At 50.9% G+C, this 25187-nt stretch overlaps 1 protein-coding gene across 1 annotated transcript in view; it reads right to left on the bottom strand.

Annotated features, from left to right (window-relative positions):
• Nucleotides 1–322: 322 nt before the first annotated feature.
• The window catches only part of LOC144170739 (uncharacterized), a 124544-nt gene continuing 99679 nt past the window's right edge, over nt 323–25187 (bottom strand). Inside the window, exon 4 of the mRNA XM_077700721.1 lies at nt 323–3677. Coding sequence (XP_077556847.1) covers nt 2823–3677 — 855 coding nt within the window. The 3' untranslated portion in view covers nt 323–2822. The remainder of the gene's footprint in view (nt 3678–25187) is intronic.

The following is a 25187-nucleotide window of genomic DNA, read 5'->3' as shown; positions in this document are numbered from 1 at the left end:
TATCGTTTTCGGCGCGCACGGTCGAATCAGTGAGGAATCTGCGGCTGTCAGCATTTAGGTAACTCACTTTTTTACTTTCCACAATCACGCATACTCACCTTCAAACAAGGTGTCGTATAACTGAACGTTAGTCATCGTTGTCGTATCGCTGACGTAATCAACCTGCCCATACTTGCCTAAAGGATAAGCTCCTCTGCGAAAGCTGTGTGCACAGAACATGCTAGAAAGCATCTGTTTCTGCAGACTAACAGCATGCAGCCAAAAATAGAAGGACGAGCCATAAAGGGTTATTGTAAGAATATAGATACTTTTTATTGTCCCAACAAACCAAAGCGCGCAATGTACAAAAATGATGTAAAGTCGATGCTCCAAAATACTCTTCGATGCAAAATGATTTTATGCCAAGAAAAAGTGCACTTGCGCATAGGTACAAAGACCCCTAGAGTCTGGCACACATCTTTGCAACATAGAATGCTCTCACTACTCCGTTTACGTGTCCACTCACGAGCGAACAATTTCGCTTACAGCAAGCACGATTATTACACACTCATTATTGCCCACACGAAGCGCAAACTGTAGATTAAAAAAAAAATTAGGAGTTGGTCCTTTCTCCCGTAGGCGGTACAGATCTTGCGGAAGCAATAGATCTAGGCAGCACAACGCTTGGCTCCCTACGCCTGAGTGACAAAGGCGCAGGCGTGTCCGGCCTTTTTTATATTTTTTGCGCTTATCTCACGTATATTCGGTGAATTCCAGGCAGCCCGAATCAAGGCACAATTACACGCGTGGTATTCCGTGCGCGTAGTCGCGCTGATGAGCATTTTTTCTCTCCGGTGACACCGGCAACTGAAATCTGCCCAGCGCTATCTGTTCAGCTCGGCTTCTTCCAACGGTTGTGCGTAGACGATTGCGTTCTCTACAGAGGACGTGCAACTCACAAGGCGAAGCAGAATACACTCAATACAGGCGCCAGGAATGTTTATTTTTGTGGATTGGGAACTAAAAAAGTTGTGAATGGTTTATTTATTTATAATTTAAGTAAAAACGAAGAAAAAAACGTGTCCATTCGTTAGAATGCGCCTTGAAGCTGCCCGATGTCGTCTTTAAGCTTGATAATGGGCCAAAGTTTTTTGAACTCTCAGGCATGGCAGTAGACGTTCTACTGCGTACGTCTGTCCAGTCACCCTTAATTATCCAGTAATTGAAAGACTACCCTTCAAATATGTGGACAATGACCGCTCTTCAGTCAAAACAAACAGTATGATAGCCTGTATAAGTCTGTCGCGATCATCAAAAAAAAAAAAAGCTGCTTGAGAAATGAACACAAGAATCGAGTGTTGATAAAACTGGACGTGCAGGCGAATGAACGTATCAAAATGAGGCACATGAATTTTTAAATGTAACTGGGTTACGATAGAAAAAAAGCTGTCGGGATTAGAAAATTTTATTACTCATGGTTGATGGTTTTTTTTTACGTTAAGGCGTCGTTGCGTATTTACAGAAAAAAAAAGATCTGCGCCGATCTCATACAAGTTGCACGTTAAGTGTTTAAATGGAGAGCTCTAGGAAATTTGTATTTTTTTGAGCACCAGGAACCAGCGGCAAGCTGTACGAGTGTCATTTCTCGGCAGCTTTCCTTTTCACATAAACGTTTATCTGCCCTTCTGGTGCTGTCATCAAGACGCAAAATTATTGCCACTCTCGGTAAGGCACAACCGCCTCAAATTTTCCAAAAATATCGTCTTCAGCAGTGACGGACGATCACCAGCCACTTTTCGAAGCCTCTCAAGAATTATGCGCTTCGCCGATTACGGTATACACCCTGCACGTCTAGTCAAATACCGGCTAGGGGTCCGTAACTTGGGGCCTGCGGGAAGTTCTCACTCCTGTCAAGAAAACAATAAAGTGATTGTTCACAATGGGTAAAACCAAACCGAGAGCTTCGTAGGCACCAGAACGTTCTTACAACGGAAATTAAGGCACACATGTCCCGTATAGATCAGTCAGGTTAACACTAAACTCGCGTACTCTGTGGAGGTGAAAATGCCACACGTAGGTATGCCTTGACTCCGACACAACTTCTCGAACAAGGCTGGGAGAAGCACACGAAGAATTATAAATAGAGTCCCTTGCTCCGCTTGTTCAAAAGCAAAAGATAAAATATTTGATCTCAATTAATGTTAATAACCACAAGAAGGGATGCACTCAGTAATCATATTACACTCACACGTCGTCGAATGAACGCGAAAGTTTCGTTGCATAATCATTTTTCTTCTTTTTGGTTTTCGTCGCGAGCAGTTTTTGCCTCCCCGAGGGTGCACTAGCTTGTTCGATTCGCGTTGGCAAAGTAAACGTCACTGCACTGGGGAGACGACGACTCGGAAGACACATTTTGGAGATTATGAAGGAGATGCGTTTTATCACATGCTTTTGCGACCCACGTGCTCACTTCGCATAAGCCACTTTGGTGTCCTTCGCGTCGCACCACCCTCTGTCCTTTCATTAAGTCGGCCGATCCTGAAACTCTTGTTGATCAGCACTGTGTGGTCCAAACAATGTACAAGCCAGTTATTGCGAACACTTTGTTGGTTAGTTCATGGTCGGGCTGTTTGAAGGCAGGTTTCATCTCGCCGAACGATGGCCCACGGTGCACTCACGGAGCCCGATGTAGAAGCCAGCGATGATGGCGTTAACGAGGGAAGCCTGCGATTGAGGATGTCGTCGGGAAAGGGAAGCCCTTCGTCTTGTGCTCGTAATTCCGCATCAAGGTAGTCGGTGGGCGCGAAGGAGGCTACAGGCATTTCTCTCTTCCCCTTATCCGGTTAACTGGCAATTTCGCCGTTCGTCTTGCGCATGATCTCCAGCTGAATCTCGTGTTCGCGAGCCTTCATGCGGAGCGCAGCGATGCTCGAGCTACGGCGGTCTCCTCCGCCCGTGGGCGGCGACGCCGACGGCGACAGGGAGGTCGTCATGCCGGGAGACACGCTCGAGGAAGACCTCGCCGGGCTGCTGCCGCCGCCGGCCAGGAGCGGCCGCTGTGCAGTTGCCGTCAGCGAAGGCGGGGGAGGAACCACAGCCGTCGCCGCCGCTGCCGAAGCGTTGGATGGAGGGGGCGGCGGCGGGGGCGGCGGTATGGCCACGGGTGGCGGAGGCACTCTTTGGTGATGGTGGATCAGTGACGGAGGTGAAGGTGGTAGCACGGGCGCCGCCGTCGGCGATGTCACGATGTCGGGAGGAACTATGTCGGACCGCTGCTGCCGGTTATGGACGGACAAGGTGGCCAGCCAGTTCTGGAAGGGCGCCGGCGTCTGGTACAGTGCCGGCAGCGACGGAGGCAGGAAGGGCCCGAACGGACTGATTGGGAAGAAGGCGTGGCCGGGCGACAGCAGCGGCATCGCCGCCGATCCGATGTAGGGCGACAGCCGAGCGGCCGCCAGCAGAGCGGAGTCCTGGGCCACCGAGGACGTGGGCGGCTTGCGACCGTACAGCGAGCCGAAGGCGGCCGCGGCCGCCGCGGCCGCGGCGACGGACGGCGACGGATGCGGGCCGGCTATGGTGGGCGTGGATGAGCTGAGAGACTGTGCCGTCGAGTAGGGGTTGTAGCCCTGCGACTGGAGGGCGTTGCCTGCGGCTTTCTCTTGCTTCCTCCACTTGGCGCGCCGATTCTGGAACCAGACCTGCGGTGGGAAATAACGACACCACTTAGACGCGATGAGTTGAAGCACAAAGCAACAAACAACATACCTTGAGCGGCAGAAAAAATCCGCGCATTATACCTGCCCAACGCGCACAGAACCCAACTACTGCATGCACGACAACAATAAGCGTCGTTTCACGTTGTGAGTACGAGATTGGCGTGCGAGCGTGGAGCTGCCCTTCGATGACTCTTGGTCTACATTGTGATGGTAGTTTAAAGGTAATTGTACATTTACGAATTCGTAAAAAGGTTCACGCAGCGCAGTTTGTTCCAGGACAAGATATACAGCTTAAAATTTAAGTTCCGACATGCCGAAGTGAGCAAGAGACAGCTGAACGAGGCGGCCATTGTCGCCACTCTTCTATTTTCTTATCACGGAGTTCTGCCGCAGGATCAACTGACAGTCCTGCATCGTCCACGCTTACACCAACACCCACACACCAACACTAGACCTACCGCAGCAAGTAATACAGTCAAACCCGGCTATAACGAACCCGGATAGAGCGAATTATGCTATATATCGAACAAAAATAAATCAGTTACGGAAATACATGGGAAACATATTCCTTATAACGAAGTTCACATCCGATATATCGAACTCTGGGCGCCTAGAATGGCCGCCGAAGTGCATGATCTTGGAGCGGCGATTGAGATGTGGATTGGCCGCGACCACGAAGCAAGAGCCGCGACTGAGACATTGCGCCTCGCACGGAGCGACGTGACGACCAATTCTTTCCGTAACTGTTTCCGACGCGCGGGACTCGCGACGGAACCCTCCCTGTCAGAGAGTTCGGACTATTGAGACAGCAGCATCGGTGAACAGTGGGAAGAGCTCGTCAGCGTTCCCGATGATTTCGCGAGTGAAATCTGTCCGACGCTTATAATGAAGCTCTTTCGGCAGTCGATGTGCTCTGCCAATGTTTCTTAGATTTTTGAGGACGCGGACTCGAACTGGTGCAAACAATGTTTCGTGTAGAGAATGCTATGCTAGTTGAAGCCGCCAAAACAAAAGTGAAAACAAAAATCACCGCTTTTTTTTTTCAACGTGAGCAGTTAAGGCGGAAAGTAGCTTTATTACGTGCAATAAATGGATTATTGTGGTATGGTAATGGCTACTGTACTGTGTTCGTTTCTGCATACGCGGATGGCGGAGTTGGTGCGGGGAGGGCTCCTGCGGATTGCGAACTCGTAACAATAAGCTCGTTATAGGCGGGTTCGGCTATATCGAACTATTGGATATATCGAACTAATCGCGGTGCATATTGCAGTTCGCTATAAACGGGTTTGACTGCAGTTCAGAGAGCCGAACGAAGCGGCACAGCGCAGCGCCAGGATCGTTTCTGCCAGACAGAAACACTCATCTTTCATTCAGCATTCCTTCGCTCAGCAGGCAGGCCGCTTTTCGCGTGCCTAGGCGTTGCCTGGAAACTCAAACGTACCCTCCCCCTGTTTCGTGCTGGCTCGACACACTTTCGATGAGGACACTTCACAGGCCAGAAACATTTTTCGCTCATGGCGCATCTAGCCCCTTTGCGCTGAAACGTTCCTTGTAAACTTTTTTGAACTTGCAGTGCGTATTTACGGCAGGCTATTCAATATTGCTATTTTAGTAACTATGTTAGTACATAAGCTGAACGACGAAAATAAGAAAAGCGGTGGTGGTGGTTGTTTCCGGCGCATTTGTAAGGGCTCCATAGGCTCCAAATTAAAGTGCTGTATCACCTCGTTTCACAGGCACCGAGCACGGCACAGCACATACACTACAAGAGCACAAAGTGCACAAAGTAGCATCGTTCCGGGAACCCTTTTTCGCGGCTCTGAGGGATGATAACCGCCGGCGGCGTTCAAGAAGGTTTAAATAAATATGAACCGCTCAAGTCCATCAGCTGGTGAACCAGGCACCACGACGTGCCTACACTACGCTCACCCAGTGCGCACGGACAACTCCTGCAATGCACGCGCTTCTTTTGACCCTTGTCTCTTCTCTGCGTTAGACGCAGCAGCGAGGCAGGCCCCCAGCCCCGCGGTGACGCTCGCGCCCGACGCTCGCACGCTGTCATTTGGAACCCCTCGGAGCCGTGAGCGGCGGCGGCGTGACGACCCCGGAGCGGCCATTAGGTGCGGGACCCCGCCTACGAACTCGCGTGGGCGTCAACCGCTCGCTTCCCAGATGGCCCCCGCGCACACGCAATCAACCCTTTAGGGTCGCCACTTGATTGTGTTCGCCCTCGCGCTGCGAGGAGCAGCGCAGCCACTCTGCCGGAATGGAGCAGAAACGAAGCCGAATAGGAGGAAGAAAGAGCGCGGAGAGCGATTTCGAAAAGGCCTCTCTGCACGCGCGGGGGTGCGGGGGGTTCGTTGTGATGAAGAGCGCGTTTTCTGCTCTAACCAACACGCGCTATACGTGCTCGACGACGAGCTCATCTGGTAGCTCGGCGGCGCCAGCCGCTAAGCATTTGCATACGTATAATAAAACAGGCCTGGCGAATCCTCCACTCCAGCGCCTGACGTCTTTATTCCGCACCAACGCGGCAGGTGTTCGGAAAGCGTGCAAGGCAAAACAGGCGCAACACAGAAGGGCGTGACACCGGCTGTCATTAAATGCGACTCTTCATTCAATTCCTCCCATGCGTCCTTTATGGTCCGCCCTCAGACCCGATCCGTGTCTCCTGTGCGGGGGTTATATATCTGCCACGAAGCAAAACAGGTCTGCCCGATCGTTGTGCAAGGTGGTACCGGGGATGTTCGACTTATTAATGTCCCCAGCTTGTTTCCCACAGGACAGCCGCACGGCTTCAATGGCAACAGTCGCTTCTTTCTGAATACCATTCCGTCTATACCTGGATTCGGACCTATATGCGGCCCAGTATATATTATGGATCTACCCCTGCTGTGTCTACTTCGCTATCTCAGACCTTTCAGACCTCTTACGTTCTGGCCCAGCACGTGCGTTCAGGTATTATCGAGCGCTATGGCGCATCCTATTGGACACGGCTGTTATATTTCGTATTTGAAATTCGCACCAACACAGAGAACCGTGTGTGGGCTCGAGCTACCTGGTACTCCATAGTCAACAAACGTTAGCGCAAAAAGGAGACGAAGGAATTGGGAGACAAGCGCCTGTTCTTGTCTGTCAGGCCCTTTGTTCGTTTTGTCGCGCTTAACCCTCGTTGATTATAAACAGTCGTACTCGTACATGCATGCGTTATACGTGCGACGATGCGTGTAGAGGGACAATTGTATTGACAAGCTGCGGACGTTAGTAAGAAAATTGATTGTTCTGTATGTCCGCACACGATCCTGCCTTCCGACATCTTACATCCTGCAAATCAAAGAGACAGGCAGAAGGCGGAAAGAACTTCGCTCAGATACGACTTCAAGTATCCTCTCCATGGGTTAATCCGTAAATTTTAGGAGCACGTTTGCGAGAACAGCTGAGCGTGGGCTCTGCTCATTACCTTTGTGGGATTCGTGGCAGTTTACAGGTTACAGCGATATTCCCTGCGAGTGCATGCATATGTAAGTATATATTATTACTCGGAAATCACGATGTTGAGGAGGTCAAACAGCTCAGCGCACAGCAGCCTTGTCAATTAAGCCGAAAGGCTATGCATAAAATATAAAAGTAGAGCCCATTAGGACTGTCCCGTTTTTACTGCAGAAAATTCGAACTTGTCCACAAAAACTACCACAAAACACCAGTGTGCTCAAGGAACACATGAGCGCTGTGTAACAAACATTCGACAGTATCACACCAAGCACAAACTTTCCTGTCCAGGCCGCTTTAACCACAAAAAACAAAACTGCGACAAAGAAATGAAAAAATTCACGCATCTCCCCGAAGTGAATCATGACAAGTGGGCGAAGCACTGGGGATCGTTCTTACCGTAAATCACCCGTGGCATTGCCCACTCGCGCATATAAATGAGTGACAGCGCGTGTGTACGGTATATACAATTCCAATCCAATCCAAATCCAATCCAGTTCAATCCAATGCTCCTCGCGCATGCGCAACACTGTGTACACGGACGCCAAGGTACTGTACAAGCCACGGACAAAGGAGAGGTCCTAAGGTGCTTCGGCCCTAAAAGAGCTGAGGGCCCAAAGAGCGTCATTGTGGCCCAGGCTGCTCTTTCAAAGTGGCAGCACCTGTAGCTGCGTCTCTGCGTCCTAGAAACGTCGTTCTCGCAGCAACACCCGTCCAATTGCCGTCGCAGCTGTCTTTATTTTCGAGGGCGTCACGTATTATTATTGTCATCAGAGGCTCCCGCGCAATAGACACCGAATGTCCGACAGACCAATCAATCAGCTCGCTCGCCTGCCCATTATTTACCGCATTCATTTTCCCGCGATCCGTCGCACCGATCACACTGTCCCCCTCTTTTCGCCCGCAGCACTGTAATTGACGCCGCAGAAGTCGTCCCCTTGAAGGGATCACGTGTGCGTGGCGAGGCCGAAGGGGAGCGACCTTGCAATTGGATTGCCAGGTATCGCGTTTTTTTTTTTTTTTTTTTCGCCGCTCCGTAGCAGCCTGCCTACCCGATCAGTTTGCATCTGCTCTTTAATTCTGTCCTACCCAGGAATGAGGAATACGTGTGGGAAAACGACAAGTGCGAGCACCTGCCCTCGTCGCAAATTGCGTCCGGTGAGAAAAAGAGAGAAAGGCAACGGCGGCAGGGCGAACCTCCTCGTCCTCGCCGCCTCAAGTATCTCGTTATTCTCGGCGCCTAACAAATTACAGAGTCCTCCTCCTTTTTGCAACCCGAAATCACAAGGTCGTCGCAAACAGCGCGCATTCCTTGCCGTGCGCCGGTCGGCCCACTTGATTGGGACGCGCGCTCGCAAGACGCACGCCCATGACGACGACCCACCGCGATTTCCTCGTTGTGACAGTTACAGCAGCATCCGATGCTTCTGCGCGCTGCGCTCGAATAGTGAGAAGCCCCTTGCTGCCTGTCCTGGCATGACATTAACAGTTCTCGCTCTCTTGTTTCCCTCGCCGAGTCGTGTGCTTTACGAGGACCCGTTCTTTCTTGTTTCCCAGTTCTGGAACTCTTCTAAAATCCCGATACTGTGATAAATACGATTATAAAACAAACTGAAACAAACATCGCAACCAACACAAAACATGGCTTAAACGAAAATCTGGGCCTGTAACGTGATGTACACATTTAAAGGGGAAAAAACTGTATTTGATTCCTCTGTAGTAAGAATCGGTAAAACGCAAAACTGAAATGGGCAGCGAAATCTGCAGCTCAGCATGATTTGCGGGTCGGCGGCTGTCTTGTGGGTGTGCTTGGCGAGCGATGTCCTGCTGGTGGGTCACTTCGGCAAAGGTGTACTGGCGTCATTTTAGTGACGGATATGACGTAAGTGAAATCTTGGGGTATACCGGCATAAAACTCTCTCGAGTTGAAATATAAAATCCGAAAACGAACAACCCTAAGTATAACGTACTCTTTAGTACTAAAGGTTGCTTCCCCGCAAGAAGACCCTGCGTACACCCTTGACAAGCCGCTTGCTTCGTTGTACTGGCGTCACTTCCGTGACGGATATGACGTCAGCGAAATCTTCGTGTATAGGGGAATAAAACACTTTTGTGTTAAAAAGGGCGAATAATATGTTCAGAGGATCCAAAAGGCCTCATGCAGACCTCAGTCCGCTAGAGAACGCTTACATAGTTTGTTTGCAGCGAGACAGGATTATTACATTACAGGAAAGACCTAGTTGCGTGTGCCACCATCTGAAGGAAGGTCGCCCGATCGGTTATTTGTTTAAGTGGCTGAAAGAGAGATGCCTGCATAAACAAATAGCAGTGGCTCAGCTCGGCTATGCCAGGATATACGTAGCGTGAGCTAAGGTTCAGCTAATTATTCTAAGGTTTCCTAGTTGTCTAGGATTAGCTGATTATCATGCTTACTGCTACTAAAACGATTTCCAATCTAATCCAATCTAATTCAATCCAATCCAATTTAATCCAATCCAATCCAATCGTGACGGCTCCGGCGCGCCAGCTGTGCGCCGTGAGACGTCACTGCTCCTCGCGCATGCGCAGCACGGCTCTCCAGGAGCCACGCGAAACTGCTCAACCTCGGCCAGTGTAGCTCACGCTACATAAAGGTGTGAGGCCTGGTCCGCAAGAGGGCGTGATTTCACGGGGGAGCTCGTCTTCGGCCAGCTGTAGTACAGGCGCTTTGCAGAGGCCGGACAGGCGAAATAGACGTGTCCCCTGTGATTGCTCCCGGACACCCGGGTGTACGCGTCTCAAAGGCGGGTTAAGCCCACGAGTTCGGCTGTCGAATGCGGCGCCCGTAACCACTAGCTCCGTGGGGCGACTGCAGGCGACGGGGTCGCGCGCAGAATGCGCGCGGGTGCGAACTTCCCTCAGCGGCCGTTCTGCGCTATCGCTTGCGCGACGACTCCGCTGGAGTGACAGACGCACGCCTCTTGAAAACTGCGGCGCGTATAATTAGGCCCGCCACGTCGACAAACCCTCCATCTGCACTGTAACAACAGAGCAGCGCTGCGCGTTGCAGAAAATGCACGTGTCTAAAAACATGGAGGGGGAGAGAGGGGGAGAGAGAGAGAGAGCAAAAACTGCGCTAGCTGCTTCCGCCGTTTAGGTGGATGCGTTTCACGTGAATGCCCGCTTCTAAATAGTTCAAGGCTTGATCCCACGAAGACCCTCTTCCAGGTAGCACCGCACAAGTGCCCCGCAGCTGACAAAAAACAATACTCGAAACCAAGAACACATACAACGCGTAGAACAGTGCTTCATAAACAACGACGTCGTCTACAAGTGCATGCTTATGCGAGTGCGTTTGCCCGTATATTCTAAAGGTGTACAGCAAGAGGCGGAAACGATATCTCCAAGGGCGACTGAATCAAGTTCAATCGGCTTTTTAGCACCGCAAGTGCACTGCGCACATTATGTGAGTGTCACGAAACAAGGCGTATGTGAGAAGCGAGTTTTGACAAACTCAACACCTCGTTGCGTAGATATGACAGTAGTGCGTCATGTTATTGCAATACCATTTGACGTCGCTTTATTGCACACTCGCTGAGATTTCTGAGGAATTTCAGGTTTCGGAAGTTCACTTCTGCGAGCAGCAAGTGATTATCTAGTCACATTGCGTCTGAAGCTGGCGTTATTGTGTGGTTTAAAACTTACAGTCAACCTTTAAACTTAGGCAGACGTTAAAGACGTCGCACAACTGAAGCCAGATGATGTGGCGAAGTGAAACAAGACGTGCGTTGAAAAATCAGCTGGAGGCTCTAACCAAACAGGTCAAAAAACAGCGGTGAGAAAGAGAAGGGCAAGCCGCATACCGACAGACAAAAAATTCCTCCGGGTACTTAAGTCTGCTTACGTGCTTTCAAAGCGAAAGCCTGGCGATACTTGTCAACAACTCCGTTACTGCTACGTCGTATTTGCGTCTCTCTCTTCGCTTTCCTTGTGTTGTCTTGCGGCGCGAATTACGTCAGCAAGCAGACTGGAACACGCCACAGCTTGCCAGAGTCAACTGGGCTCTGTTGCAGCTGGTGTGCACGTTCTGCAGAAACGTGCCACCATGTTCAGGTGTCTGGCGGCACGCACTGTTCTGTGACTTTTACGTTTCCAACTCATTGATTTGTGACTATTGTGACGCGGGCCCATTAGCCCACAAAACCTTCCTATTTTTGGCCAATCCTCTGAGTGTGAGAAAGGAACAACAACGACAACGTTTGTTCCACCGCTCGCAATGAAAAAAAAAATAGCGCAGTCGTAGCGTATCGGACTGGTACCATGGACACTCGTGTTCAAATCCCATTGGATCGCATGTCGGTATTTCGTTTTACTCTTTACAGATGTGGCCATTTTCTTGACAGGACAGCAACGACAACGATTTTTCGCTGAATAAGGAACTTATGGGTGAGGAGCCCAATATTGTCAATAGCATTAACAAAAGAAAAAAACCAGCAGGCCAGCATCTGCAGCCTGGTTACGTGGCTACGCAATAATAAATGCGCTACGACAAAAGTTGTTTGGGATTTGTGCTATGGTTTTCTCCTCTCTACGATCTGCACATCAGCCGCCGACCATGGATATACTTGGTAAGTATACCACCACAGTGCTACCTGCAACAAAACATAAAACAGCGCAGTTAACTTCTAACTGGAGTCCACATGTGCACGGCTATATGCCAGCCCCGCGCAGGAGCACCTGCAAGCTACAGCAGCAACACTTCTTGAGCCCTGCGGGCAACCTAAACGACCCGCGCACGCACGAAGCCGCCCCTGATGGGCATCTTGTAACAAAATGGCGCGTTCCTCCCCCTACTCAGGAAACGTCAGATCGCTCCTTGTTACCCGTCCGTCCGGGTGTAGACACAGCGCAACGTCGCGGCATGGCGGTGCTGCCGCTTTTCCAGAAGCCGGCAAGTGTACGCAGCCCGCATGTGCGCTTCATTGCACCCTGAACATTGTCTGGTACGCCAACCCTGAACAGAAGTCAAGCCGCCTCACCTGTAGAGGGCGAACGTCTGCATTGCTCCCGTCCGAGTGTATACACGACGCCACAAATTTTTAGTATCAAAGTTCTGGGACTGTTTTCTTAGTTTAGGAGCCAATGTTAGGTGTGTATGCAGTGCTCGGAGGCTTTCTCTTTTAGGTGGTGTCGCCTTGATTCGCACGAAAAGGCGGCGGCGAGGGCACGGATTAAAGCTCCCGTATGCGTGCGTTGTGAAGCGAGAAACGTATCCCCGCTATCATGCCGGACGGCGCGGATTTGTAGCGCAGCAATGTATGTGAGATGGCCTCCGACGCCTCTGACGAGATAATCATAGCTCCCTGGCGGACCGAGACTCAAGAGCACAGGTATACACTGTCCTTTCTTTTTGAGTCTGCGCGTGTTCGTGTTTTTCCTGGCCCGTAGCTGCTGAAAAGAAGGCTGTGTACGCAGCACCCTTGCCTTGTTTTCCTCGTCGCATCACGTCACGAAGCTGGGTACGTGTCACGCCCGGTGCGTAATAACACACGACCTGTAATGAAACTGACACCCGTGGTGGCTTTTGCTCTAGAAAACGCACGAGCCGACATCAAACGCGCCAGAAGCAGGTCGAAGATGATTTAGGTAGGACGACGGGAAAAAAAAAATGACAAGCGCGGTGCTAAAGACGGGCAACTAGCAAGGCCTCCGTCAATGCTGCCGCGGTTAATTCCCCTTGCCGTCTTTTCTGGTGGCCTTAAACTGGCAATTTTCCTTGGTTGTCAGGGTTGGGATACCTTGCCAGAGGCTCGGCGAGTCGCTAGCAGCCTCTGGGCTTAAATCTATACGCATAATATGGGTCCCTCAGCTTAGGCAAACAGCGATCAAAATTAGCGCCCCCCCCCCCCCCCCCCCCTTGTGGCTGTCCTGCAGGAAATATGACTTCATAAAAGCCGCGTAGCTATGACAAAAAAAAAAAAGGTGCTCTCTACTTAGCGCTGGTGTAAACGAACACGACCCGCTTTCTAATGCGCTAGAAGCTAGGCTGGGTCGAGTCAGTAAGAGCGCTTACTGTCACGGACGGTACGGTTATAATTCCACAATTTACTGGTGTTTTTTTTTAGATTTCATAATGGGGCGATTCGGGTGACGCGATTGTTTGCAAAATATATAGCGCAGGTTTTTAGTATGTCTGACTAAAGTCATGTTCCAATACGAAGACTATTGACCACACCCCCAAAAGCTAGATGCGTATGTGTTTACGCGAGTCACATATACCTTTCTTTGTCATTTATTTTTCATCTCTTCGCTGGCTTAATTGCGGCAGGCGTGGATGGCGCCAACAAGTTATCATTTATCCCGCCATGCCGGCATGACGGCGATAATTGGATGATGACGGTATTACGCCTCACTCTAGCCGCGCAAACAACTGTAAGGTCGACCAATGCTCAACGATTCTGTGTATACGACTTGCATGCTGCACATGAAGTACGCGTAGATCTGCACCACGTGTTATTAGTAACATTATTGTATGACGGTCACTTCATATACTCCTAATGGATACCTGCAGCATGGAGACACTTCGTGATCATGCTGACGCATCCATGCGGGATGCAATTAATGATCGACGAGCCAACACTCGACCGCCAAGCGTTTGCCGCGTGCGCCCCTCGCAGTGGTGCCAACAGAAACGGCGCCCTAGCGAGAATGACAATTGCCGCTAATTAGAACCATTACGACCGCTCGTGTTCAATCATACGTATACTAGACCCAGGACACTTCGTAATTACCACTTCAATTAGGTGTAATAAAATGAGTATCAGTCTAGAAGATCATTGTATCGGGTGCTGCGATACAGCCGCGACGCCATACAAATCAGCACGAGGTGCTTACGAAGCCCGCATAACGCCGCATGGAGCCAATCAGCGCAGCTCTAAGCAGGACAGGGCTGCTCCCCTCTTTTAAATCCCAGATGCTGTTTTTCCGTCTGCCTTATCACGCAACGGCGCCAAGGATACATATGGTTCAACACGCATAGTCACGCAGTGCTATGGAGGCGTACAACCTCTAACCATGTTCACTTCACTCGCACACGGCACCTCAGCTTCTGCTTTGGAAGCACGTAGACCAATAATATATACGCAGCACTCCAGTGACTCCAAGAAAAATACCCGCCGCGGTGGCTCTCTGGCATATATGCATTGCGCCACTGCGCACGAGACGAGTTCCGACTCCGGCGGTCTTTTTGATGTAGGCGGGAAGCAACAACGTCCGTGTGCCAATGAGTCGCAGCATATTCCTCTCTGGCTTGGTCACGGTACAGCGATAGGATTTTTCGATCCTTATAATGTGTGCAGAATATTTAAAAGCTTGTCGGACGAGCATTTCGTCACTGCGGAGTCGCCATTTCTTGCTAACAGCGGTCCGGTACTCTTTTTCTTAATGTCGGCCTTGTGTTCCCCCACAAGGTCCAATGCAATGACTAGATTATATATCCAAATTTTACAACGCACATCTGTTGAAAATTCGCTTTGAATGCTCCTTGGCAGTTCTGACAGCTGCGGAAACAGAGCGCCCGGTGGATTTCACTCTTTTCGAGGTCGGATCGGTGGTTTTTCTCTGCCGGACGATCGTTGTTCGCATTTTACTTTTGGGTGTAACCCCGTAATATTATGTTATCATGTACAATGCGCTGGTCAAGCATATCGCGCCAAGCACCAAAACTATTTTAATGACAGACCGGAGGAGTTTCACGCGCTCATTTTTGCCTGTGCTGTGCCGAAAGCCCAGTCGACCAACCACGACAGCAATAAAGTAGTACGTCGCCTCGGGTGGCGTCCGGGGCCGAATTAAGAGCAATCGTGCCCCCCTCGTTAGCAGGAGGCTCTGCAAGAGTACTCTCAGCAGAACTTGCACACACGGAAATCGGTTGCGATGAAGCCAAGCAGCAGGCAAGTTACAAGAACGAAAGAAAGCCAGAAGGAAAGATTGGATGTCCGCATTCGGTTGCACAGTGCAAGCCCATTGCCCCGGCGGAAAAAAAATAAAATATCAGAAATCACCGCTCAGAAATTAAGAAATGAACTGTCGCTACCACACTCGTACACATGACTTGGGAGGAAACGGATTACCACACGTGCACGCGAGAGAAGACTGCAGTGTAGTCGATTTCACCCAGATACAGATGAGCTTCTGCACCATTGCACTGGAAAGAAGAAACAAACGCTTAACGATTTTTTCGATGTTGTAGAATGCCTGCACTCGTGCACGCTGCGCCTGTAGAAGGTGCCTGTCGGACTGTCAGTTAGCTGTCGGCGGCTAGCAATCTCGCAGATGCTCGACTCACGAACCGCCATTTTCTACGTAAAAGCACGCCCCCCCCCCCCCTTCCCATGGTTAATAAAATTACACCATCTTCCCCAGGGGAACCCTGAGGTGATGCGAAGCATCGCAGAGTTCCAATCCAATCCAAGCCAAGCCAAGCCACGCCAAGCCAAGCCAAGCCAAGCCAAGCCAATCCAATCCAATCCAATGCCCCTCGCGAGAGAGTGTTCGCTATCGGAGAGGAGAGGGGGTGAGCGGCGGAGAGCGCAGCTGGTGCGGCGAGGAGAATGGGGGAGGGGTGGACGCCGAAAACGCCGACAACAACGCCGGATGGATGCAGGGACAAGGCGAGTGAATGAGATGCGTCGCATCTAATAAATATAGGAATCCGCAAGCATAGAGGATAGCTCTTTAGCGGTGGCTTCGTGAGTGATCGCAGCAAAGTGAGTGATCGCAGAACGATAGCAAGAAAAGAAAAATGAACATTTTTGCTTGTTAGGAACGAACATGTTTGTTTCTTGCTTCTATCAGAATTAACTTCCCCCACGGATGCGATTCAAAGCTGCAACCCCGTCTTTGTGAGCAGAATACCGCAGCCACTTGGCCATACGGCGGGCCAATTACGATCACACAAAGTTAAATACAATGATTTTTATCAGCGCACGGAAAAATAAGACGAAAGGGAAGACAAACCCAGCGTTTTTGCATTTCTAATGAGCAATTATTAGAAACAGCGCGGCCCGTAACAAAATTAAATAAAGAATGGCCGATGTAAGATATACCGAAGCGAAATTCGTTTATATACGTGCATGCCCACAGAAAAGTCCCCGCGAATCACTTTTCTCCCCACATGTACATCACGCAGGCATCGACGCTTGCACGAAAATTAAAGGCATGAACGCCCGGCGCTTCCGTCGTGTATTGCGACTACGGGGTATGCGACGGGAACAGCAGGGCAGGAAGGACGATGGGCCGCGAGGGGGGCGACCCCCTAATTTACCGAGGCTCCCCGCAATCCCGAGAAATTTATGGCTGCTCGGGATTTATTGGCCCCAACGACGCGCCCACTTACTACGAACCCGTCTCTTAATACGCGCACGCGACCTGGCCCGCATTTCGCCTGCCTCCCCGCCTCCGTCTATGCAGCGAGATTTCCCCTTACGCGGAACGGGTCCCGACGCGAGAAGCATGGCCTCCCGACCGCGTGAGTGCGCTGCGCGTCAAGCCGCGGTCGACGTATTCTTTTCTTTTTCTGTCGCGTGTGATTGTCGTTGCGTTGGACGCATGTCCCATTCTTGTCTGCTAATCACGTACACTCAAGTACGGATTAACGGCCATACATTTCCTGTCAGACAGCGTGACTTTGCCCTTGCCCCGCCCTTCTCACCTAGAAGACTTCAATGTCAACCGGATTGATGATAACAGCCGGAGGGCGTGATGCGGAATTACAGAGATATCAGAAATGAAACAAAATTGGAGTCCTTTTATGTCGGAAGACATTAATGAACCCCGCAAGAAAAATTGTCACGTGACACACACTTGTTCATTTTGTTCACCTTCGATGGTTCCTACAACCTATTTATGGTCACTGTAGTAAACGCTCAGTGGCTGAATACGTACTTTTGGCGTCATACGTGACTCTCTTGGCTGCGTTATCAACATCTCGAACCTCAGGATCTGCTTGTGCCACTCTTTTCCACTGAGCTTCAGCTCCGTGAACTTCAGAGTTGGCTCAACGCCTTTGTGGCAGGCTATTCCTTTCTATAAAGATTGATTGATTGATTGATTGATTGATTGATTGATTGATTGATTGATTGATTGATTGATTGATTGATTGATTGATTGATTGGTTGATTGATTGATTGATTGATTGATTGATTGATTGATTGATTGATTGATTGATTGATTGATTGATTGATTGATTGATTGATTGATTGATTGATTGATTGATTGATTGATTGATTGGTTGGTTGGTTGATTCGGGCACTGTTTCATAAGTGCGTTGCAAACTTAGAGAAAAGACTGACAGAGAGTCGAGTGAGCGCTCACTTTATATAGAGACCTCTAAGGGCGTAATGTATGACGTAAATGTGCAGCAACCGAACACAACCGAGCAGCAAAGGGCATGGCTGACGAGGCGAGAAGACTGGAAGAAGAGGAACGCCTGATCCACCCTGTGAAAAGGGAAGTCTAGAGAAGCTGGCGCTCTGGTTGGATTTGCTATGTCTGGGATTAGCTAGATTGGCGATTCGGTATTTTGAATTATGAGAGGAGTGGCCCGATCTCTACGTCACATGTTAAGGGCGCACACGATGTGTGGGTAGAAACAACGACGTTTTTTTATAGCGAGCCTGCGCCAATCACGGCGCAGGCTTTAGTGCTTTAGATGGCCGCCGACGAGCACGCGGAATTGCGCAATGTCAGGGAGGAGAGGGAAGCCGTGCGTAGCGAGGAGTACAATACACAACACGGGAAAAAGGGTTTTCTCCTGCGTTAATTCCGCCCACATCGTTCCACCTTATCATCGTTTCCTTTCCCGTCCCAGGCCTGATCAGGTGTCGGCGCCTCAAGCCAGACAGTTTCCGGTCCCTTTCCTCCCCCTTCCCCGGCCCCCGAAACCTCATCGCTCGCTCGCGGGGGCGGTGAAGAGGAGTGTAACGTGCGGCTGTAACCACACTCCCACTGCAGGTTATGATGCTTCACTGTGCGACCACAATGCGGGAAAGCCAGCTTACAAAAACAAGCTTACACCGATATTTTTTTCTTTTTTCTGCAGTCGACTTCACCTCTAAACACCAATGCACTGGCAAGGAGACATTGTTTTCAGGGGCAGCATCAGCCGTCGTGTATGAAAATATAGAACCCCTGGGACCGTTTTTTCTTTTCATTTTTTCCACAAGCTGAACACACGCCTCCGAGTAACTTGTGGCCGCCAGCGTGAAATCCTGGGATCCTATTCATAGAAACTTCGCTGCAAAAAAAAAAAAAAAAAAAGAAGAAGAAGAAGAAGAAGAAGCCACGACCTTTTGTAAAACTGAATATGGCAGTCACCGCCCGATCGCAGGTAAGACTCTTACTTGTCTCGTGCGAATTTTCGACGATCTTTAAGCTAGCTTGGCCCCAAAGGATGCTTTATCGCCAGTTTTGCCACTGGGTTAGTCATTTGCAAAAAAGACGTCGAGCCCACATCTGCACTGTTGTGCGCAACGCTCGAGCACACTTTTAGCGCTTACAAGGACACACACACACACACGTTTATGCGCTTTATTGCCACGGACTCATATGTCATTGCATCATGAATAAATGGAGCCAGAAAAAGTCCTCTAACGCTCCCGAGCTGGCAAGTGTAAGAGCTGCACCTATTTCATTAGCGTGCATTGGGATAAGACATCAGAATAAAGTTGGCTTTCCCGAAAAGTTTTCTGAACTTTGTATTACCACAGAACTCTTGTTCGAGCGCTTCAGCCAGACGTTTTCTAGCATGTTTTAAGTTTCGCACGTTCGACCACGATGCAGTGTTGTTGACTGCACCTGCATCGACGAGTACTCTGAACTCTGGTGACAACAGTTCGTGTACTTCGGTCTGGTTACGGCGCTGTCCCCTTAGCCCGACCATCGGCCGATTCGGTCGGCCACGTCGCGCCGACGTCGAACGTCGGCCAACCGTCTGCGTCGTCGAGGAATCGGCGGGGTGTTGGTGTGTGCCGGTTGTCGGCCGACTCGTTTGTCACGCCACGCCGACGACCCTGCGACGACACACACCGCCGCCTCGCTTCTCCGCTGCGGATCTCTTTCTCTCTTCAGTCAAACTTGGAGTATCGTGTCGCTGCTGCCGCGACTGAAGCCGTTCGGGCGTACTCCCGTGTGTACGCCTAGCGATTATCAGAATTCTTTATTGTTACACCGCTTTTGCAGCTCTTTCTTCGATTTCGTAACCCAGTCTTTTGACGCGGATCACTCGGACAGGCTCACAGTCAGAGCTTTCTCCGTGTGCATCTGTTCTACTCACGTGCAGTCACAGTCATTCGTCACGCAGCCCGCACAAAGCTAATCACGAGTAGGCGTCATCCAGGTGGGCATAAAAAGAAAGGGAGACCAACCTCACGCGTTGACTTCGAACCCAATTCAACAACCACTCGATGAGCTTACCCGAGGCGAGACCGACCTGTGCGCAGGTACCAAGTGGTTACTGCGCCTGTTCGCCGCTAGAGCGCATGTATTACGTACAGCTAGTACTAGGCACACATATTAGGTGTTTAACAAGGGGCTGTTAGCCGGCCGGAATAGTACGTAGTAATTTGCGCGAGCTCGTAACGCGTATGAATGCGAAGAACAAGCCAGGAAGGACGGTTCGTGGGAGCGCGACGCAGAGTTGAGCGACGGGTGGCGAGAAGAAAGCAGGTGCGGACCGGAAAGCACGCAGCAACGCCACGGAGGAGAATGAGCCCGTAGAATTCATTTGCGCGCCTATCTGCATTCCCGTCCCTCGCCCCTGTTTCTCTCCACTTTCCGAGCTATTTATTAGGAACGTGTTCGAATCCGTGTGAGTGGAATGAAACAGTCAGCTTCCCGAGGCGAAAAGTACACGGATAACTCGCAGTAAAAGTGCCTACGCATGTGACGGTGCGCGTGCGTGGCGGAATGGCATGCGATTCTCGTCCACTTTGGTGGCTCTGTCCGTACAACCTTCGCCGGGCTCTCCTCCGCTTATTTCATTATCTGCCTCAGCTTCTTTTGTGTGTTATCTGTAATGAGTCGAGGAAAAAGGACGACGACTGTGCGAGAAGGAAGAATAATGTGGAGGGTGAGCGTGGGGGAGAAATTGAGACGGAGAGGAAAGAGCCCACGCCGGTAATCTATTTCGTTGGAAGGCCTTCCGTTTTCTCGACCGAAGCTCATTTGCGTCTCCGCGCAACACTCGCGACGGCGCGTAGATTTAAACATCTCCGGCCAGTAATTTGATAATTGCCGGTGGTTAGGTCCTCCGGCCTTTCCTCGTTGTCGGTCCTTAGGCGTCGCCTGCCGCGACGTGCACTGACCGCGTCGTCCTTCGCCTGGCGTCCCCCGGAGGGAAAAGGAGAAAATATATACACACAGAGACAGAGAAAGAGGAGGGGGGGGGGGTGGCAGTGTCCGAGCGTTGGCAGGGAGCTCAGCGAAAAGGAATACCCTGCAACTACGTCATCACACGGGAGAAACAGACGTTTCGGGTTTGTCATTGGCCGGGACAAAGTCACGTGAGCGTGCAGGATCTGAAACGACCAATCACACCAGGCGTGCGAAACGCAGCGAGGCGCGAGTCCCTGTGTGAAGGCTGTTTCATACCATCGACGAGGACGGTCGAGATTTTTGTCCTAATAAGCAAGGCGTGCGCGCGCACGTCTGCCTAGTTACGCGCCGTAGCTTCTCTCGATCGCTCTGTAAGATCGCTTGGTATTCTTTAGCTCGGTGCAGGCCCTCACCTTGTTTCAACGGGGGCGTTCCTGCTGGTGCGTAGTCGGCACGCCGCAGCATGGCTGCCCCAGGGGGCCTAAACGCTCGGCTAATTTGGTGTGGCTATTGCTGCCCCTGATATACCTGAAATTACGCAAGCTAATCGTTATAATTATGGCTTAATCGGCAGCGGCTTAATGCACGGAGGCCAAGCGCTGCCAGGCGCGGAGGCGAAGGCCATGGCGCCATCGCTCACCGACTTGAATACACAAAAACCGCGAGCGGACGCAAGGATTTATTGTAAACGGCGCAAAATTAAACGCCAACCGCCCTTTGCTTTTATTTTCTTTTTTCTATCGGTCTGCGAGATGCAAATAACGTGATTATATCATTATAACTTTGCCCGCTCCTTTTACGCCTCTCCTGCAGTGCCATTTAGTGAACGTGTATACGGTGCTCTGTGGAAAGTAACCAAGAATGCCCTTCGGGTAGCGCGATATATTTTCCAGACCTTATATTAAGACAACATGCAATACGCTACACTTAAGCAGTATTACTCTTGTCTGTATGATTTTTTTTTCATCCTAAAATCTCCTCTTTCTGGTTCACGTGCTCGGTGTTCCTACGGGCTTCGCCCTCGCTCCTTCATTATTTAATACCTGTCCCCGTTTCCCATGTCGTTTTTAATGAAGACAGCGGAGTCCATCGTTATGATCTAATTAAGGGTCCGCCCTGCCGCACTCTTGGGCAACGCGCCGGACGCGCTCTTCTAAGAACAGGGCTGCGGCGGCAGGCGTGCTCACCGGGTGCGTACACACGCCAATACGTCGTGCGGCGTTGGCCGAACCGCGAAGTGAGCACGTTTATTATCCGCTCGACAACGCCGCCGTAAATCATGCGACGGGGGCCGACAGAATCGGTCGTGCGTTGGCGTTGGCACGCACACGGGCCATGCTTGCCATGTAAATTGGACTGCGATGAGCTGCCGCTGTTGCTGCCGCCGCCGCCGACCCCACGGTGGCTAAGCGGTCCAGCGCTAGGCCTATTGAATTAGAAGGCGCGGGAACCTCCAACGCTGGAGGGGGGAAGGAGGCAGCTGTAGTTAATTACCTCTTGCGACAGCTGGCATTAAAAACGAGACTTCGATAGACTGCTTGCAACGTACTCCTCCTAACAGGCCCGCATGGGTGCCCCTTTGAGTGAGTGAGTGAGTGAGTGAGTGAGTGAGTGAGTGAGTGAGTGAGTGAGTGAGTGAGTGAGTGAGTGAGTGAGTGAGTGAGTGAGTGAGTGAGTGAGTGAGTGGGGGAGGGAGGGAGGGAGTTGTGAGTGAGTTGAGTGGTTGAGTGAGTTGAGTGGGTGAGGGAGGGATGGAGTGAGTTGAGTGGGTGATTGAGTGAGTGGGTGAATGAGGGAGTAAGGGAGGGAGGGAGGGAGGGAGGGAGGGAGGGAGGGAGTAGTGAGTGAGAACAAAATCAGTCATGCATTTGCCACTACGCCACTGCCCAACTATACTGCCTTTGCCCTACTGTTATAGTGTACAGTTCAGCACTAATTACGAGCGCACGGCCACACCTTCGACTAGGGGCCCATTTCTGCTACAGACCTCCACAAGACATAGCAAAATCACCCCCGTAGAGAGACCTTGGGGCTATCTGAGAAAAAAAAATTATTTGACTAACCCGTGTCCCGTGTCCCGCTGGTTTTCAGGGTTACGACCAGTTACTTATACACGACTTGCTGAACCCATGGGCCCGGGTTCGATTCCCGGCCACGAGGGCCGCTTTTCTGATAGAGGCTAGAAGCAAAAAATTCCCGCGCCTTCCCGCGAGGGGAACACGAGTAAATGCAGAGCATTGGGGCCTCAGTACTGATTGAAGGCAGTGTTGCTTCCATCGCTTCTTCCGTGATGCTGGAGTAGCAGACACGAGTAAACGTGGGCACGAGCGTCAACCAAGGAAGGAAGGAGCAATGCAGTGACTGAAACACGAGCGACCGCTAGCCGCTATATTTGCAGCGCGCGCAGTAGAGAGAGAGCAGTACGGGGGAGTGCTATCACGCACCTGTTAGGCCGAGACCGCGACGGAGCGAACGGGCTGACTACGACGCATGCGCGCGCCAGCTGCTGTTGAGAGAGAGGAGGGAAGGAGAGGCGCACCTGCTGCGGACGCGAAACTGTTGACACCGTCCGACGCAGGAACAGGCGAGGCTAAGAAATGTTCTGCATTTAAAACGCCTGTGGGTTCAAGATTTCACCACATGTTAAAGATACCCAGGTGTTCTAAATTAATACGGAGCCCTCCACTACGGCGCGCCTCATAACCTGCGTAGTTTCGACGCGTTAAACCCCATAATCAATCATCAACTTATATACGACTGCCTTTTCGCCTACACTTGACAAAACAGCCGCGGACTCTCTGAAGATTCTAGGATGGAGGACGAACAACGGGGGAGACATTTAGGGAATGATCGGGCGTCACTAGTCCTCTATAGACTGAAAGAAAGTACCACAGTAAGGTGTATTCTGCGCAACAAACTGGAGCTGGCGGAATAAACAAAACAATTAAGAATAGAGTAGACGACACCGCGCTCCGTTTTAAGTTTAGCAGTTATCGAGCGATTTACCAAACTTTAGACCTTGGGATGTTTAAGGCAATGCTAGTCTTGTTTTTTTTTAGTATTTCTCTTAAATCAAAGATGAAACATATGCAATCGCTTGATGGCGGCTTGCTTAATAAACAGGCTGTTCGATACAGCAGGGAGTTCAGTACATTGGTATGTAACCCTGGCATTCGCGTTTGCATTTAGACGGGTATTTCTGTTGCGTTGGTAATGCCGCTAAGGATAGCGTGATAGCGAACAAAAAGTGCTCACATAACAACGATCAATTTCCGCGCGCATTAGCTAAATCCCGTATCTTACACAGCCAACTCGCACTTAGTCACGCACACATCTCCACCGTGTCGACACAGCTCCCGTGCGACAACTTATAGGATGGCGAACTCCTCGGACTACCCAGACCGTGAAAGACACTTCTCTCGGCGCACTGGTGTCATCTGTGCAGCGCGCCGTGAGCTATCTGCCAGATGCCGCAAAACTCATTCGGATGTTACTAGTTTATCCATTGCACGCAATGGGTAAATCGCACCCATAATCGCCGCAAGGAACAACTCACTTGGGAACAGCAGGAAAAGTCGGAAAAGTCATAAACACGAAAGAACACTGAGGACACGGTTACTCTACCGGAAGCTCGTAGTACGAGCCCCGCATGGTAATAACGACGCTGCTCCGAACTCCGAGGTCGTCGGTGGAGGCATCTCCGAAAAGAAGAAGAAAGAAGAGAAGGCGGAGGAGGAGGACGGAGCGGCCGCGCTCTTCCGCTGCTGCCAACTCGTTTGTGTAACAGCTCGGCAAAGTACCGCGCACGCTTGAATGCGTGTCGCTAAATATATGAGGATGGTGTATACTCTTCTGCATTCTTCCCATTTCGGAGAAGGAAAAGGAACAGGGAGGAGCCGCGGAAGCGGGTGAGGAAGAGGGAGGATAACGCCTTCGACGCGGGCGAGTTCTGCAGGAAAAATAGAGTAAAGCAGGGCGCTTCCGTAGGCGCGAATGGGACACGCTCGTCGCGTCTTTCTCGAGGTTGCATGCAGCTATCGTGCGCCGATAATATACGAGACAGAATGCGCACGCACACAAACTGGCTCACTGAGCCGCTTTGAAGTCGGCGCTCGCCCGTCGGTTCCGCGTTTTCAGCGCAAACATTATATACGAGTAATTAAACCTCGTTAGGAGGATCACGCCAAGCACTTCGCAGCGCGGCGCACGCACGCGCAGCTCCAGACGCACTTGCGCGGTGAGGAGCGCAAGAGCGCCTCGTACACCCTCACGTCGGCTTCCCTCGCAAGAAGACAACGATGTTATTTGAAGGAACTGAGCAAGGGCACCTCGGGACACATTCACCCACCTGGACACAGCAGCATGGTTACGGCTGTTCGGTTCTTGACTTGTTCTACAGTGTGAACATTCATTCGAGCGCCGCATCATCAGCTCAATTTATATCGAATGCCACTAACGACGCCTAGCAACAATTTCATACACTTCTTAAATTCCTTATCTGCTTTTCTCTGTCATCCTCCCCATCATCACCTCGCATCTCAATTGTTTTCATGGCCACCATCCACATCTTGTCCGAATTCGGCAAAACTTACTGCTGTCCCTCAAGTCGTGTGCGTGCGTGAGTGCGTGCGTGCGTGCGTGCGTGCGTGC

Source organism: Haemaphysalis longicornis, unplaced genomic scaffold, assembly GCF_048455015.1.
Source record: "Haemaphysalis longicornis isolate Haplotype H1 unplaced genomic scaffold, Haemaphysalis longicornis Haplotype H1 scaffold_2, whole genome shotgun sequence".
NCBI lineage: Eukaryota > Metazoa > Arthropoda > Arachnida > Ixodida > Ixodidae > Haemaphysalis > Haemaphysalis longicornis.
This window is presented reverse-complemented; position numbering and strand designations above follow the sequence as displayed.